Source organism: Monopterus albus, unplaced genomic scaffold, assembly GCF_001952655.1.
Source record: "Monopterus albus unplaced genomic scaffold, M_albus_1.0 scaffold185.1, whole genome shotgun sequence".
In the NCBI taxonomy this organism is placed as follows: domain Eukaryota; kingdom Metazoa; phylum Chordata; class Actinopteri; order Synbranchiformes; family Synbranchidae; genus Monopterus; species Monopterus albus.
In genome coordinates, this window is record NW_018128065.1 from 289762 (window position 1) to 304647 (window position 14886).

At 41.1% G+C, this 14886-nt stretch overlaps 1 protein-coding gene across 1 annotated transcript in view; it reads right to left on the reverse strand.

Moving 5' to 3' along the window:
- cntnap5a (contactin associated protein family member 5a) overlaps window positions 1–14886 on the reverse strand; it is an 85821-nt gene that overhangs the window by 23720 nt on the left and 47215 nt on the right. The window contains exons 11-14 of the mRNA XM_020617101.1: window positions 12600–12706; window positions 10653–10772; window positions 4998–5198; window positions 1116–1272 (exon numbers count right to left, since the gene is read on the reverse strand). Coding sequence (XP_020472757.1) covers window positions 1116–1272; window positions 4998–5198; window positions 10653–10772; window positions 12600–12706 — 585 coding nt within the window. The remainder of the gene's footprint in view (window positions 1–1115; window positions 1273–4997; window positions 5199–10652; window positions 10773–12599; window positions 12707–14886) is intronic.

Below are 14886 nucleotides of genomic sequence, written 5' to 3' on the forward strand. Positions count from 1 at the left end.
CAGCATGACAATGACCCCAAACACACAGCCAGGGCAACTAAGGAGTAGCTCCGTAAGAAGCATTTCAAGGTCCTGGAGTAGCCTAGCCAGTCTCCAGACCTGAACCCAATAGAAAATCTACGGAGGGAGCTGAAACTCCGTGTTGCCCAGCGACAGCCCCAAAACCTGAAAGATCTGGAGAAGACCTGTATGGAGGAGTGGGCCAAAATCCCTGCTGCAGTGTGTGAAGAGCTGGTCAAGAACTACAGGAAACGTCTGACCTCTGTAATTGTAAACAAAAGGTTTCAGTACCAAATATTAAGTTCTATTTTTCTGTTGTATCAAATATTTATTTCATGCAATAAAATGGAAATAAATTATTTAAAAATCTAACAATGTGATTTTCTGGATTTTTTTGTAGATTCTGTCTCACAGTTGAGGTGTACCTACGATGAAAATTACAGAACTGTCCGTTCTTTGTAAGTGGGAAAACTTGGAAAATCGGCGGTGTATCAAATACTTATTTGCCCCACTGCATAGGTTTTTTGATTTTCCAAAATCACAGTGAGTGAGTGTCAGTAGACAGATTTTTGATTTTCCAAAGTCACAGTGAGTGAGTGTCAGTAGACAGATGCAGAAGAAAAACAAACTGAACTGTTCTGTTCAGGAACATTCTCTGAATAGATTTTAGTTGAATGCCTAATCAGTGAAATAATTAATTAGGCATAAATTCTATCAGTGAAGTCTTTCTGTGGATTAGCTCACAGCAGTAGTCCATGGATGTACCGACGAGGTGCTCTCTGCTATGAGACGCCTCTGATGGTATTAATCTTTTTTTCCTCTTGTGGTAGGTCTACTAATCTCTAGTTTCCCCATTTATTTTACAACCTGAATGAGGATCCTCTGTGGGTTAGATATACACTCAGCTGTCAGTTTATTAGGTACACTAATCCAGTCTAATGCAACAGTCCTGTAATAAATCCTCTCGTTATGAGGGTTATCATTTTCTGATTTTGTGTCGATTCAACTGTATGATCAGTGTTAGGATGTACTATTCAGGTTTCTGTTATTTATCCTGCCAAAAAGGAAAATAAACTTCTGTCAGGACCAGATATACCAGTTTGTGTCTGCGTTACCATGCGTCTCTGTCGGCATCACAGTTGCAGAAGTAGTTCATGTCCATGCAGTTCTCCTCCAGGCTACAGGAGCACTGCTGGACCCCAGGCAGGAAGCCTCCCCAGTAACTCCTCCTCTCCCCTTCCCGATCCAGCCACCAGGACAGCGGACTGCCATCTGCAACAATACACCAAACACTCAGTCACCACTGCAACGGCCTGATCCCTGCCAGTGCCAGAGCTCCAGCTCAAGTAGGTCAAGGTCATGGGTTATATTTGGAGGATTGCATGGTACTGCTTCACAGGCGTTATCCTAAAATACAAGAACAATGTGCTGAAAAACTGAAACAGCACCAACACAACAAAAAGTCAAAGATTTATTAGTAATAAATTCAGTAATCCTGTTTTGTCAGAGGCCTACATAACATGAGCAGATAAAACTGGGAATAGACAGGTAAAGAAAAATAATCACAGTATAATGACACCATTCTGGTCTGAAGTCCAGAGATCAGGTTTTGGGAAGCAGTGGGTGACACAAAAACCAAATCAAGCACACTTTGTGTCTTTTTGTTTGCCCTTAAAAATACAGCAACGTGCAAGATCATAGAGAGAGATTCAATTTAAATATACTCATGTACATAAAGAAAAACCTGTGCAGGAAGCTGACGGCTTCGACAAAGAGCTTTCTGAAAACCACTATAAACACTTTACATTAAATATGTATAAGCACAATAATGATAGAAAGTCCGAAGCACAACTCATCACCTCTGCTGTGAGGTTAAGTGGTTCAGCTTTAATCATCTGTCACACAGCGTGACCCTGCACTGGAGAGGAGGCCAGCGAACAGGCAAAAGCCCATTAAGCTACATGTCACTATACATAATCAAGTGTCATATGCTATGGTGCTTCTCTCCTCCCCATAAATTACAGCTGCATTAGGCAATGTTTTTATGTATGGATACACATGTCACATTAGTGTCAGAGAACCTGGCTGAGACGGTGAACACTGTGAGATGCCATCAGTCCGTCATATAGCCCTCACTGGAAATCTTCTCCAGGCAGTTTACTGCCTCAGGGCAGCCATCAGTTAGAAAGACTAAAGTTACTTGTAGTGAAGTAAAAGGCATGAGAGGAAACAATGCAGGCCAGGATAACCCTGGCCAGAGAGCCAGCATCTGCATTACAAAGGCTGAAAAAAATAACACGCGCTTTATTGTCCTTACCCTCGTTCCCCGTCCTTGCACTTACACCACATCCCTTGTATTCTGCTGCTTTATCAGAAACACTATTCCGCTACTGAACAGGCACACAAATAAGAAAAGGCAACAATCAATACTTGTTGAAGGAAAAGTCCATCTCACTCGCTCTCTTAAATTGTCTGGATATTGACAAGACTTATTCACAGAATGAAAGGAAATGCTTCCCTCTCCCTCCTTTTTATTTTATAACTACTGAATAAAGCCGTGTAAAGCAGCCACAACGAAACCCGGCTGGGAACAAGGGTGGTGTTAGAGGAGTACAGACAGCGGAACAAAAAACTAAAATACTGAAGTAGACTTTCAGATGATAATTAACACATCACACGACAACAGTTTGACTCTTTTGTCCAAAATGATTTGCAATAAGAGCATTTAAACTGTATAGAAATAAGAGCTAGTTGTCTTCTCACACTGGCAGTGCATCCCTGTCGAACTAACTACTAAGAATGCAGGAGTGTAAGTGTAAGTGTACTTATTTGTTCAATACAAGATTGCTCTCAAGAGCTGCTGGTTGACCAGTGACCTGGCACACTGCATCTCCAGTCAAGAACCACAGTGAAACCTAACTGGCTTTCTAATTGTGTTGGTGTCATTTCATATAAACCAGCAGACCAGCGGAGCAGTCAGGTGCACGCAAGCGAGTGTGGCGTGGCCTTAATGAAGGTTTTCTAAATGTCAAGTTGCCTCATGCAGCTTTAAGGTTTTCATGCAGAAACATGAAGCAGGTAGACATGAACTCGAGAGACTACAGCAGCCCTCAAAGCTCAGTGCACTGCTGCTTAAGAAAACACAGGCAAATAGACAATAGAGCCAAAAACAAACGCATCGCTGGATACAAACAAGACTGCTGGTGTTAACGTTCATTACTTCACTTACAGTGAAATAATAAACATGTTACATCTTAAAATCCAGTTAATCCTAAACAAACTTCATTTATTATGGGTATTAAATAAGAAAAAAACATGTTTAACAATGCAAATGTACCACAGTTCACCTGAAGTGTGTTTTAAGTGAACAGCAGAGAGTGACAGGACAGATGGCAGACATGTTATACAGCTGAACTCCACTTCTTGGCACATGCCTGCATCTGTAAACCCAGTAGGTTGTTGTTGTTGTTCTCCCTGTAAATTAGCATCATATGTGCAATTTAGTCCAATAATTAATTTGAATATTCTGTTGAGAGTGTTTGTTGTCAAAAGGGGCTTTGTTTGTATCTGCCTGTTCAGAGAAGTGTGGTGCAAAGAGACTTGTGATCCTTTTCTTCAGGAGATGGCTGTTCTCAGACAACAAAGATAACCATGAAAAAAAAACCCTGCACTTATATGGAAGTGTTGCACAGCTATAAAATAGCTTGTCTTCTATCTCTCTTTGAAGTCTGGTGTGATAATGAACTTGTTTGTTTGCACACACATGGCACCTAGGGAATGGTAAAATCTGGGACTTCATGAATGTTTCATGATTTAAGAGCAAATGTTTGGATGTTGGGGACACCACGGATGCCAGAGCAGTTCAAAATGAATGTGCACAAAAGGATTGGAGACTGCCTTTATGAAAATATAACAAGGAGAGCAAAGCAGGAGGGAGGGTATTGAAGGGGCAGCCGCTCCCAATGTGACAAAGCACAAACAGCCTGGCTTTCAATTTACAATTCAACAGCAAACTCTCCCTTGATGCTACGTTAAGGCCACGTTTAGACTGACTCCAGCCAAGCGTGAAAACACAGCCTCCTCACTCATTAGAATGAGGCCAGTATGGCGATGCAGTGCCAGTGCAGAAGGGTCTGACAAAAACAGGGGTCGCTGACAGTGCTTGAACTGGGTTGGAACACAACGGTACGCCGTACCGGCACCTCTACATTTTACTCTTTTGTGTACTGGGACTTTCTCTTGTACCGGCACTTCTCACAAGCTGTCAGCGGTATTCTCTTCTGCCCTCTATATTGGCTCTTCCAGTAGCAACAACAAATGTTTTAAGGTTTACTTGCGCGATTAGGGTTGCAGCTTACTCTGAACAGTGTACTTTGAATGTAGGGAACAGTCATACCCTGAAGAAGCATCTATAACCTATGATACTGTAGCACACATTCCTTAAAGACCCCTAAAGTGGATCATACATTTCTACTCCCTAACATGAGCTTTTTTACTTTACCTGCTATCAATAATGAATAAATAGCTAAATATTATGATTCTAATTATTAGAAGTATATCCACATTGTGTACATTCTATTTAAACCTAAAAGGCCCATTTGTTATTTGGCCAATTAGGGGCAAATAAGCTGTAAACACAATAGATTGAACATTATGCCCCTCACCCCACCCCCTGTAAGGGGCACAAGGGGAGTACCAGCACTCTTTTCTTCAGACTTCAAGCACTGGCCGCTGGCCAGTTTTTGCCCTGACGCATCTCAGTGTCATCTGGCACGGCACCAGGGTGGCCAAACAAATACATACTATAGTATGAGCAGCTGTATACTCCTGGTAGATTACTTTGTAACATGAATTCTACTTTATCATCACTGTGGCCAAAGATAAAACAGGTGCCACGCTGATAACTTTCCAGAGTTGCAAAATGCTGTCTCAAGACTGCTGTGTAAGGTTTTGGTATCTTTGGTTTGAACAAACACACTGACATTTAGACTAAGTACCTTTGGTATTAAAGAGACGGGACTTCCTGCACTTGTACACCACCTCCTGCTGGCACTGCTCCGACCCCGACACGACGGCACGCAGCTGCTCGGCCGACGTGCTGTAGTTGAACTTCATGATGTGAGGCTTCTGAAGAGAGGAGTGCTGGACTGTGACTGGAGCTGTGCTGTTGTGGGACAACACCGTCCAGACCTTCTCCTCTAAAAGAAAAAAGTTAATCTGTCATCATAAACCCAGTGTAAACACCTTCTCATCCACAAGCACAAACCTCAGAAAGCTGTGGTGCCTGAACAATTATATTTTAGCCGGTCCTTGAGAATCACTGATCTGACACTTCAATGCACCCACCATAATTAGCCTAAAAAATAACACATGAATGCATCTCATGAGCTGTGATCAATAAAAAAAATACCCTGCACATCCTGATGATTTTAAAAGCATTACTGACAGCGGGTAAAGTCAGTATGTGGCTGCTGTCACTCATTCCCAGCTGTGCAGGGATTAGGGAGTACAAATGATACGCTCCACTCTAGGGGGGTGTGGTATCATATTAGATAGCTCTTTGGGCCATACATTTAAATTATATGTCTCTATAGCCTATACCATATGTCGATCGTGCAGTGACTGCCAGCTGAAAATATTGAGCAAAAAACGTGTGCACACGTACAGGATTACGGCAGCAGGGGCCGCCGTCAGAACATGCTCAGACCCAGTTTCTGCACACTTTGTGCTGTTTATGTAATTTTAAAAAGATAAAGCAGCCATTTTCGCCCACAGGTCGACACTCAATAACCCAAAATGACAAAGTATTTTTTGTAATTTTCAAAAAGGTTTTTAAAAACCCGTAGCTGAATTCTCTGATTTACAGCGTATTTGGATCCTTAATCCAGTACTTTGTAGAAGCCCCATAAATTACAGCTCCCAGTCATCTTGAGTAAGTCTCCAAAAGCTCTGCACATGTGGGAAGTTTATTCCCTTCTTCCTGGCAGATCCTCTCAAGCTCCGTCAGATCAGATAGGAACAGTCTGAACTGCCATCTTCATAAAACTGACAGTTTAGTTACAGGGTCAAAGGCACAGAGAGAAACTGGCCACAACATGAAATCCTCCAGAGCTGACCCAGATCCAACATGCCAGATCCCTACAGGTGTCATTTTTGATTCAGAACTGAACTTTAAGGCTCATGTGGGTTTTGTCACCAAATCACTGAAGTGCAGCCATTTGAGATTAACAGACGCTCTTATATCCAGCAGACTGGACGACTGTACAGCCCTGCTCTCTGCTTGACCCATAAAAGTCATAAATTCATAAATCAGTTCTAACTGGTTCAGAACTCTGCTGGCCGAGTGCTGACCAGGACCAGAAGGCGAGAACACAGGCACCTTGACCGTGCAAATTCTCAGTCATCCAGGTTGTAGTATGCTGAAAAAAATGTATAAAAAAAATCATCTGGACTTGGTTTTAGGTCGAAGACGTTTCACCTGTCATCCAAGAGGCTTCATCAGTTTCGTCCAACTGGTGGTGAGCAGGAAATATTTTATCCCCTGGGTGGTGTTTCAGTCCTTTGAAGGCCAACAATGTCCCCTAACGACTGAGTCACTGTAGCCCAGTATCGGTGAGCACTGTTACCCGTCTTTGAACCCTCACATGTGTCCAGGTGTGAATTAGGTTGGGCATGTTTGTGCAGTGATCTCAAAACAGAGTTGTAGATGGAAGACAAGTTGTCTTAGTCCACCACCCCTATTTAGTGAGGGGTGTTCTGATTGGACAAAAATAGCTTCCTTAGCTCCTCTCTCAAACCAGCGATGTTCTCTGGAGAGGATCTGGACTTCACTGTCCTCAAAAAAATGTCCTTTGTCCTTCAGGTGGAGGTGGACTGCTGACTCTGGTCCACTGGAGTTGGCCCTCCTGTGTTGGGCCATGCGTTTGTGTGTCCAGTCAGACAGAACTGATGAAGCCTCTTGGATGAGAGGTGAAAAGTCTTTTGTTCTACCTGTTTTAAAGTCTTTACACTGGTCGCCCGTCAGCTTTTCTTTTACTTGTTTTAAAGCACTTCATTGTCTTGCAACAGCCTCATTATCAGACTTGCTTCAGTGTACGAACCCATGCAGCCTCTTGAATGAGTCCTTTAGTTGTTCCAAAGTGCAGGACAAACACATCTGGTAAAGCACCTTGTAATTTTTAGTGTGGCGAGCTGAGAGAAGCTGAAAGTGTCCATGTTTACAGGCTGAACTCAAAACCTACCTCGTCTGTTTGGTTTTTCTTTAGAAGATTTTACTGTCCTTATTTTGTTCTGTATTACTATTATTCTTCTTTCTCATATATTTTATTTGTCACTGTTATGTAGTTTTTATTTGATTCTAATAGCAATTTTATTGATTTGCATTATTTTACCATTTGATTTTATTTAGTGTTTATTCATTTTGACCTACAGTAACTGCCTTAATATTTCTTATTGCCAGTTTCCTGTAAAGCACTTTGACTTGTACAACCTTGTATGAAAGGTATAGTAAAAATAAAGTCAGGTCAAGTCAGGTCCCTCCTGAAGGTCTCTTCATGTACTAATGGTTGAAGTCTGGACTCAGAGGGTCACTCAAAGACAGTCAGAGATTTGTCATGAAGCCGCTCCAGCGTCGTCTTGCCTGTATGCTGTGGGTCAGTGTCACCTGCAGTCTCAGGTCACTCTCTCTAAAGTGCTCAGTTTCTGTCTCATCAGATCAGAGAATCTTCACCCCCATCCTCTCAGAGTCTGTCAGCTGTTTGACAAACACCAAACAGCTTCACTGTCTTCTGTTTAAAGGCCTGACTGATGGAGAGCTGCTGAGATGGTCGTGCTTCCTGCAGCTTCCCCATCTCTACGGAGGACTTCTAAAACTCTGTCTGAGGTACCATGGCTTCTTGGTCTCTTCCGTGACCAAGGATCATCTCATCTAGTTACACACTTTGGTTGGATGCTGATTCTGGGAGGAGTCCCTGTCCTCATCTGTGTTTCACTACAGTTTGATCACAGAGGTCTAACAAAGAGTTCCTGGGACTTCATGGCTTGGTTTTTGTCCTGACAGGCAGCATCCAATCAATACAGTCTTCTACAGGTGGACTTTAATCAAGTTGAAGACACAACTGGAGGATATTTAAAGCGAACAAGATGCACCTGCCCACCGTTTGGAAACACAGCAAACTGTTTCAGTCTTTTATTTTTAAGAAATGTATAAACATTTCTAAAATGTTTCCAATTTTTTATTATGAGCTATTCAGTCCAAAGAAAAAATGGCAGTTTTAATCCACTTAAAACTAAATCTACAACAAAATAAATTGTGCAAATGCCTCGTTTACTTTAAGAGTGATGACCTGTTAACACAAACCCCGAGGAACACAATGCTCCCACCGCGTCCTCATTGTTGTGCTAGCATGCCACCCACAGCTTCTACAGCTAATATGTGAACCTTTCTTTAACCTTCCGTGTCCTTTTTACTCTGAATACAACATCCCATGTTTTTTGTATTTTGTTCTAGTGCAATGTCATGAAGGGAATTCACTGTTACATTACATTATTACATCTCAACTCCAGGGTTGATAGAATTAGAGCATTTCTAGAATAAGGTAATAGCTTTATAGCGCCACAGAAAATGGTTTTTGTGCAAGAGTTTGGATGAGCCAGGATGACTGTGTGAAGTTTTTTAATGCAAATACCCTCTTTTAAAAGATAGGTAACAAAATATAGCACCATACATAAGAATGGGAAGTTGAACTGAACATGGCAGAACATGAGCTACATTTCAAAGATCACAAATATACACTAGATTAATGGATGGATAAAAAGGAATGATTTTAGGTGTTTGGGTTTACCATGGTACTGTACAATTCCTATATGTGTCAGCACTGGGCCAGGTTAGTTAGACAGTAAGGCATTCTGTGTTCTCGGCTGAAGCGTCGCCATTGCTGGTGACCCCGGATTTTGGCAGTTTTCTGAAAGCCTATTAAATGCAGCGGTTTCCCAGCAACAACCTGATTACCTTCTCCATACTCACTCTATGAAGTTATCGCAGCTGATCTATTTTTTGCTAACAGTCTGAGCTTGTTGCTAATATGAGACACTAAATTTCGACCCGTTTCTGACTGATTTTATAGACATTTAAAGGGAGTCAAGTGTATGATAAAATCAGATGAAGAGTGCATGCTATTTCCACCCCCACTCATTTTTCATTATCTGAATTTTCGGTTTACTCTACCTTAGAGTAAATCCCCCTCCACTTTAGGATTATTCACATTAGGTTGTGAGGCTTAGAGTTATTTACATCTCTAATAGATTCCTTAATTGAGGTCGAGTTGAGGCATAGCTGCTGTCAATGTGTGCGGGGAAGACTGAAAGCACAAAATGCCAGAGCCAGACAGCAATGGATGGCAGCGCTCTCCCTCTGTAATGGCATCCCTGCTACATTAACCTTGCAAAGGACACAGAGACTGAGAAAGTTGTGACAGCTAAGCGGCGAACACTGTCTCCAGGGTGTCAAAACTTAACTGAATGTGTTTTGTCCTATATGTCACCAGGACTGTGGATCATGTTGTGTCCCTCTCCCTGTCTGTCAAATGTCACATCTCAGGAGACCGTTCAGATGATACAGAGCACACTGTGTTCTCGCCTTCAGAAGATTACAGTGGTGCAGCAGGTCTGACGGGGCGAGTTCCCACATTCAAACAGCCACTTCTCCTTCACCAGTAACATGAAGCTGGTTACACGAGTCCAACTAATGCAGCTTTGTATGGATATCAGTGCTGCCCAGACACAATCTATGATGATTTTATTAGCCTCTTAGCTTTCGGCTTCCTTTAGCAACACATCAATAGATCATCCTTGAGCAAGACATAAATATCAGGACATGGTATTTTTAAAAACAATGGACAAATATCTATGAAATCTGATGTGAATATTCCTGTTTGAAACATGATGAATACTAACAGTTTTGGTGAGTCAGGCCAAAACCTTCACTTTTACGCTTTCCTCAGGATAACACAAACTGTCAGCCTTGCACACAAAATATCATAACCTACTGGCACATTGCCATGAAATTTACTGAGCAGATTAATGTTCTCCAGGGGATTAACCCTTTTAACTTTAATGACCGCATGCACTAATGAAAATTGCAGTCTCTAGAGGCCACTAGTGGGGCTTTAGACTAAGCTTGTTAAGATGTAATCTTTCCACAACGCTTCTTAATTTGAGAAGCCATAACGTCGTGTCTGATTTCTGACACTGAACCACTGGATTCTTGCATTATTTGGTTGAACGCTGCAATAACGTCATAAGCAGGATGTTATACAAACATCATGTCTCAAGGCGTTGCTGCAAGTTGTTTTAAGAAAGTAGGAAGTTTTGACCCAGTAAGTAATAAAATGGCTATTTAAGATGCTGAATTGATGCAGTGTAACCACATGGGCCTTTACAAAAGATCACTGACACAGATCAGCTCTCAGGAATTTCCCTAAGTGGCCGTAACGATTTCTTACTGGATGGTCGACTGTCAGATAGCCACAGTGGAATCGATCGACGCAGACTGACCTGTGAGTGAGTGGACCCTTTACTCTGAACTTTCTGTCAGTTCCCAGTGAGACTCAACAAGAGTAAAGGTGACAACATATGGACTAAAGTGATCTCACCTGTCAAGTTGCAGTACACCTGTGTGGGCCCCAGGGGACCACTCCCATCTGGATCAATGGAGTAGAAGCCCGAGGAGCTGCCAAGCAGCTTGTAGGCCTCACAGGATGACTCATAAATGGCTGAGAGAGGCAGAGAGGGACAGAAATCAAAGACCCCTCCAAGAATCTGCCCACACATCAACAGCTTTTACATATCTGAGTCATCTCATGCACATAATCTACCTTTATTCACGAACTGTGTATAAATGATTTTATTGTTGTTTTCATACCTTTAAAATAAAGTGAAGTGGTGGTTGGTGGAAATGTTTTGTTCTATATATATATATAGTGTATATCTATGTTTTTGCAATGATGCAAATTATGGCACAACCACCACTCAGATTTGGATATTACAAACTATACTTTGCATGGCTACAGAGAGGCCTGATCACATCTTGCATGTGGCTTAATTAACTGTCCACTCAAAACAACGGATCTCTAAAAGGTCAAGGATCTGAATAAGATGTGTAAAACAAATGTATTTTTCCTCATGTGATCCTCCATATTAAAGCACCTGAAACCAAACACACTGATTGTTTACTGTGCCCATGTTAGTTCCTGTTGCTACATCAGTCACTTTCCTGTCTGGCACAGCACACATGGATTGATAATAATTTGGTCTGCCCAAGGGTTTAGGGGACCCCTGGGCCAGAGCCTCTGTTTGAAGGTGATTAAATTACAAACACACACAGATCTACCACAAAGAGACACAAAACTACTACAAAGACCCACTACAGATAAATGCGGAATGACCATAAGAGATGGACAGCAACCACACAGTCACAGTTGTACTGCAAAGACATAAAATAACTACAAAAAAAGCTGCAGAATGGCCAAAGGGAGATGCCAAACAACCACAAAGCTATGCAAAACAATTACAAAAAGACACAAAATGGCACCGCTGTTGGCCATTCTAAAAATAACAATTTGTTATAACAATGTTTCACTGTTTAGCTACACATTAAGACAACACAAGGCTTAGATTTATGCCTTATTATTTGTATTTTCAAATAATATAAGTAATAGAAATGTAACAAAAATGGCTAAGAGTATGAAAACATTGTAGCATCCAGGCCAAAGTCCATGGAAAATACTACTACAGTACTGATACTGTAGTGAACATGCTATTGTGAAAGTTCTTCTAAACATAACTTGTAACCCAATAAAATAATGAACTTTGAAATTCTTCTCATCTTTCTAAGAAACGCTGGGTTAGGTTACTACTGTAGGTAATTTGTTAGTCGGCTGCGCTAACATACAGTACATTTCTCTACATTTGCATTTTTATTTATCAGTTTGGAAAGACAAAAGGACACCACCCTCCAAACTGTGGTACGTCACTCTTAAGCTTAAACTGTTAGTTTGGTTCCAAATACTCAGGCTTTTGGAGCTGTAGATAGTAAAGTTGATTTTATGTGTTTTACTGAGGAAGTTGAGTTGAAAGAAAAGGACTTATTTTTAATTCAGCAGATGCTCTTTTCTGTCCTGCTTCCTCTGACGTGCAAAGAGAACTGCATCCGCCTGCATATAAACAAGAAATCAGTATTCTGGGGCAGGGGAATTTCGCATATGGTGACATCAGTTTCCAAATATCAAGGCGATGCTGGAGGGTGTCAAAAATACTACATGTTGAATCAGCTTACAGCCAGCAAGTCTAAAGCTATTTAGGGACTTAGTAAAAAACAGATTATCCAAAATCTGAAAGCAAGAACAGCAGCAAATATTGTGAGGTCATGTTAAGTTGAAGCAGGATGTTTTTTTACTCTCAGGAAACCTCTGAGCAAGTAAAGTTTTGTGTGCTGTACTGAATGACACAGCTCAGTAGACCTAGAACAAATGAGAGATGCAGAGGCTCTAATAGCAGTTTGGAGACAAGGTGACAAAATGAAGGTGAGACGAGCTGCTCACAGTTGTGACAGGTTGCTCCGGAGTATCCTGTTCCTGAGCAGTCGCAGGAGAAGGAGCTCCACGTCTGAAAGCAGTGGCCTCCGTGTTCACACAGGTTGGGAAGGCACCTGGCAAAACAAGGACTTACAGCGATCAGCCATAACATTATGACCACCTGCCTAATACTGTTTACGTAGGAGTCAATATGGCAGTTGGTTGACACTCCTGTCACTCTGCAGCTCACTGTGCATCTTCTGTGAATCCATTTACTTCCACAGTTCTACTGTCAGGAAGAGCACACATGTGTCTACAACTCACTTACATAAAAGGAGTGAAAACTGTGGCTGTGAGGACGAGTTAGAGAGAATTATTTAGACAGATTCAACAGCCTCCCCACTCTAGGTGTGATATCACCACTACCCTGACTCTTTCTCTTCATAGAGACCAATGGACAGTGTTTCTCATTTTCAACCATTTTAACAAAGATTCAAATAAACTTTAATCTTTTTAAAAGTACAAATGGAAGTTAAAGCTTTAATCTACAGTAGATCAACCTCATCATCAGTGAGCCATGGGCGTCCATGACCCTGTCTCCAGTTTATCATTTGTCCTTCCTTAGACACTGTTGGTAGGTACTAACCACTCTAATGTACCCCACACACTGACAGGAGCCACTGTAACAGATAGTCAGTGTTATTCATGTCACCTCAGTGGTCATAATGTTATGGCTGATCAGAGAACCTTTTAGTTATTTTCATTACTGAATAATCTGGTCATCGCTGTCTTGTTAAAATGATTAATTTATCTATAAAATATCAGACAACATTAAAAAACAATATGTTTATTCTGTCTAACAACAGCCATAAATCTAAAGACATTCAATGTACAATGATGTAAAACTGAGAAAAGCATCAAATCCTGTCATTTATGAAGCAACAAAGAACATTTGGCTTATTTGCTTGTGATTGAAACGATTACTCAATTATAAAAATTAGATTAATTTTCCAGGCAAATCATTGGCTAAACTCCAGTTCACTACATATCATCGGCACATTTTGCCACTTTCCCAGTACTATGAATCATAAAGGGAGAAATTAAGCTTTTAGAAGCAGCAAAAATGATACAAATCATTGACAGCACAGCAAAGCATCACACAGACCTCCAAGGTATTGTATAAAAATCCTTCTTTTGTTAGTGTTTATAAAGCTAACCTTTTATTTATCGGGTAAACAAGACCCCTGCTCATTGTCCTCTTTATTCTTTTGTCCGTTGTTTGAGCAACAGCTTTAGATCTTATTCAAAAGCCTAATTTTCTGTTTCTTCATTTCGTGAAGCTACATTAAAAATCCCAAACAACTGTGAAATGATAGTGTCTCATACTGTGTCCTTGTGCGAATCGGAAAAAAATGGGCACACGCTGGTGTTTCTCTAAAAATAAAAGCATCGCTGTCACCTTCAGACTAAAATGCCTGTTAATGGGATTTTACCACAATGAGCACTTCACAGAAAGGTTTAAACCGCTCTCTTCTGATTAATAGTCCCTTCCTCAAGCCTCCTTCAATTTCACATAATTCCCAGCCTTTCGAGCATGCATCTATAATTTCATACACTTTCATCTCTCACCTATTAACTGCAGCGGAGTGAGCCAGCCACAACACAGATAAGGTTTCACCCATTGGTTTAATTACCATCAAGCTATTTTTTGTTTTCGTGTTCATCAGTACCCTTACAGGTCATTAAATTACAGTAGCCAGCAAACCTAAGTGTGCATTAACCACAAATTGAGTCACACAGTTTAATTAGACACAGAGAAAAGAAAATTAACTCTATAAAGTTAATATTCTAAACAGTCTATGGTCATTAATAGGCAACGCTATGTGAAATGAAAGTTAACATGGCAAACGGCAGTACATCAGCCGCACATCAAGTCGTGTCCTCACAGCACGTTAGAACACACACTGTTGCAGAGACATCAACTCTAAATAAAAGAGAACAAGAAAAAGTATGGCTGACTGTAGCCACACTCAAACTTCACTTTAGCATGAGTTTCTTTGTTGCTCTACATCTATAGGTGTGTTGTTTCACAAATCACAAAGTTTTAAGGCTTTTCTTTCTTATGAAATGCATTATGATACAGAAATTCATATTTTTTAATTATTAAAGCCCCTCTACCTCATTTCCTTTCAGCCTAGAGGGTCTGAATCAAATCAAATCAAAATAGGCTTGAGTCAAAGATCGCTGCCACACCTCCACCTCGGGCTGTGACATTTACTGTGACCAGGTGGAGCGGATTCATTTTGACTGACAT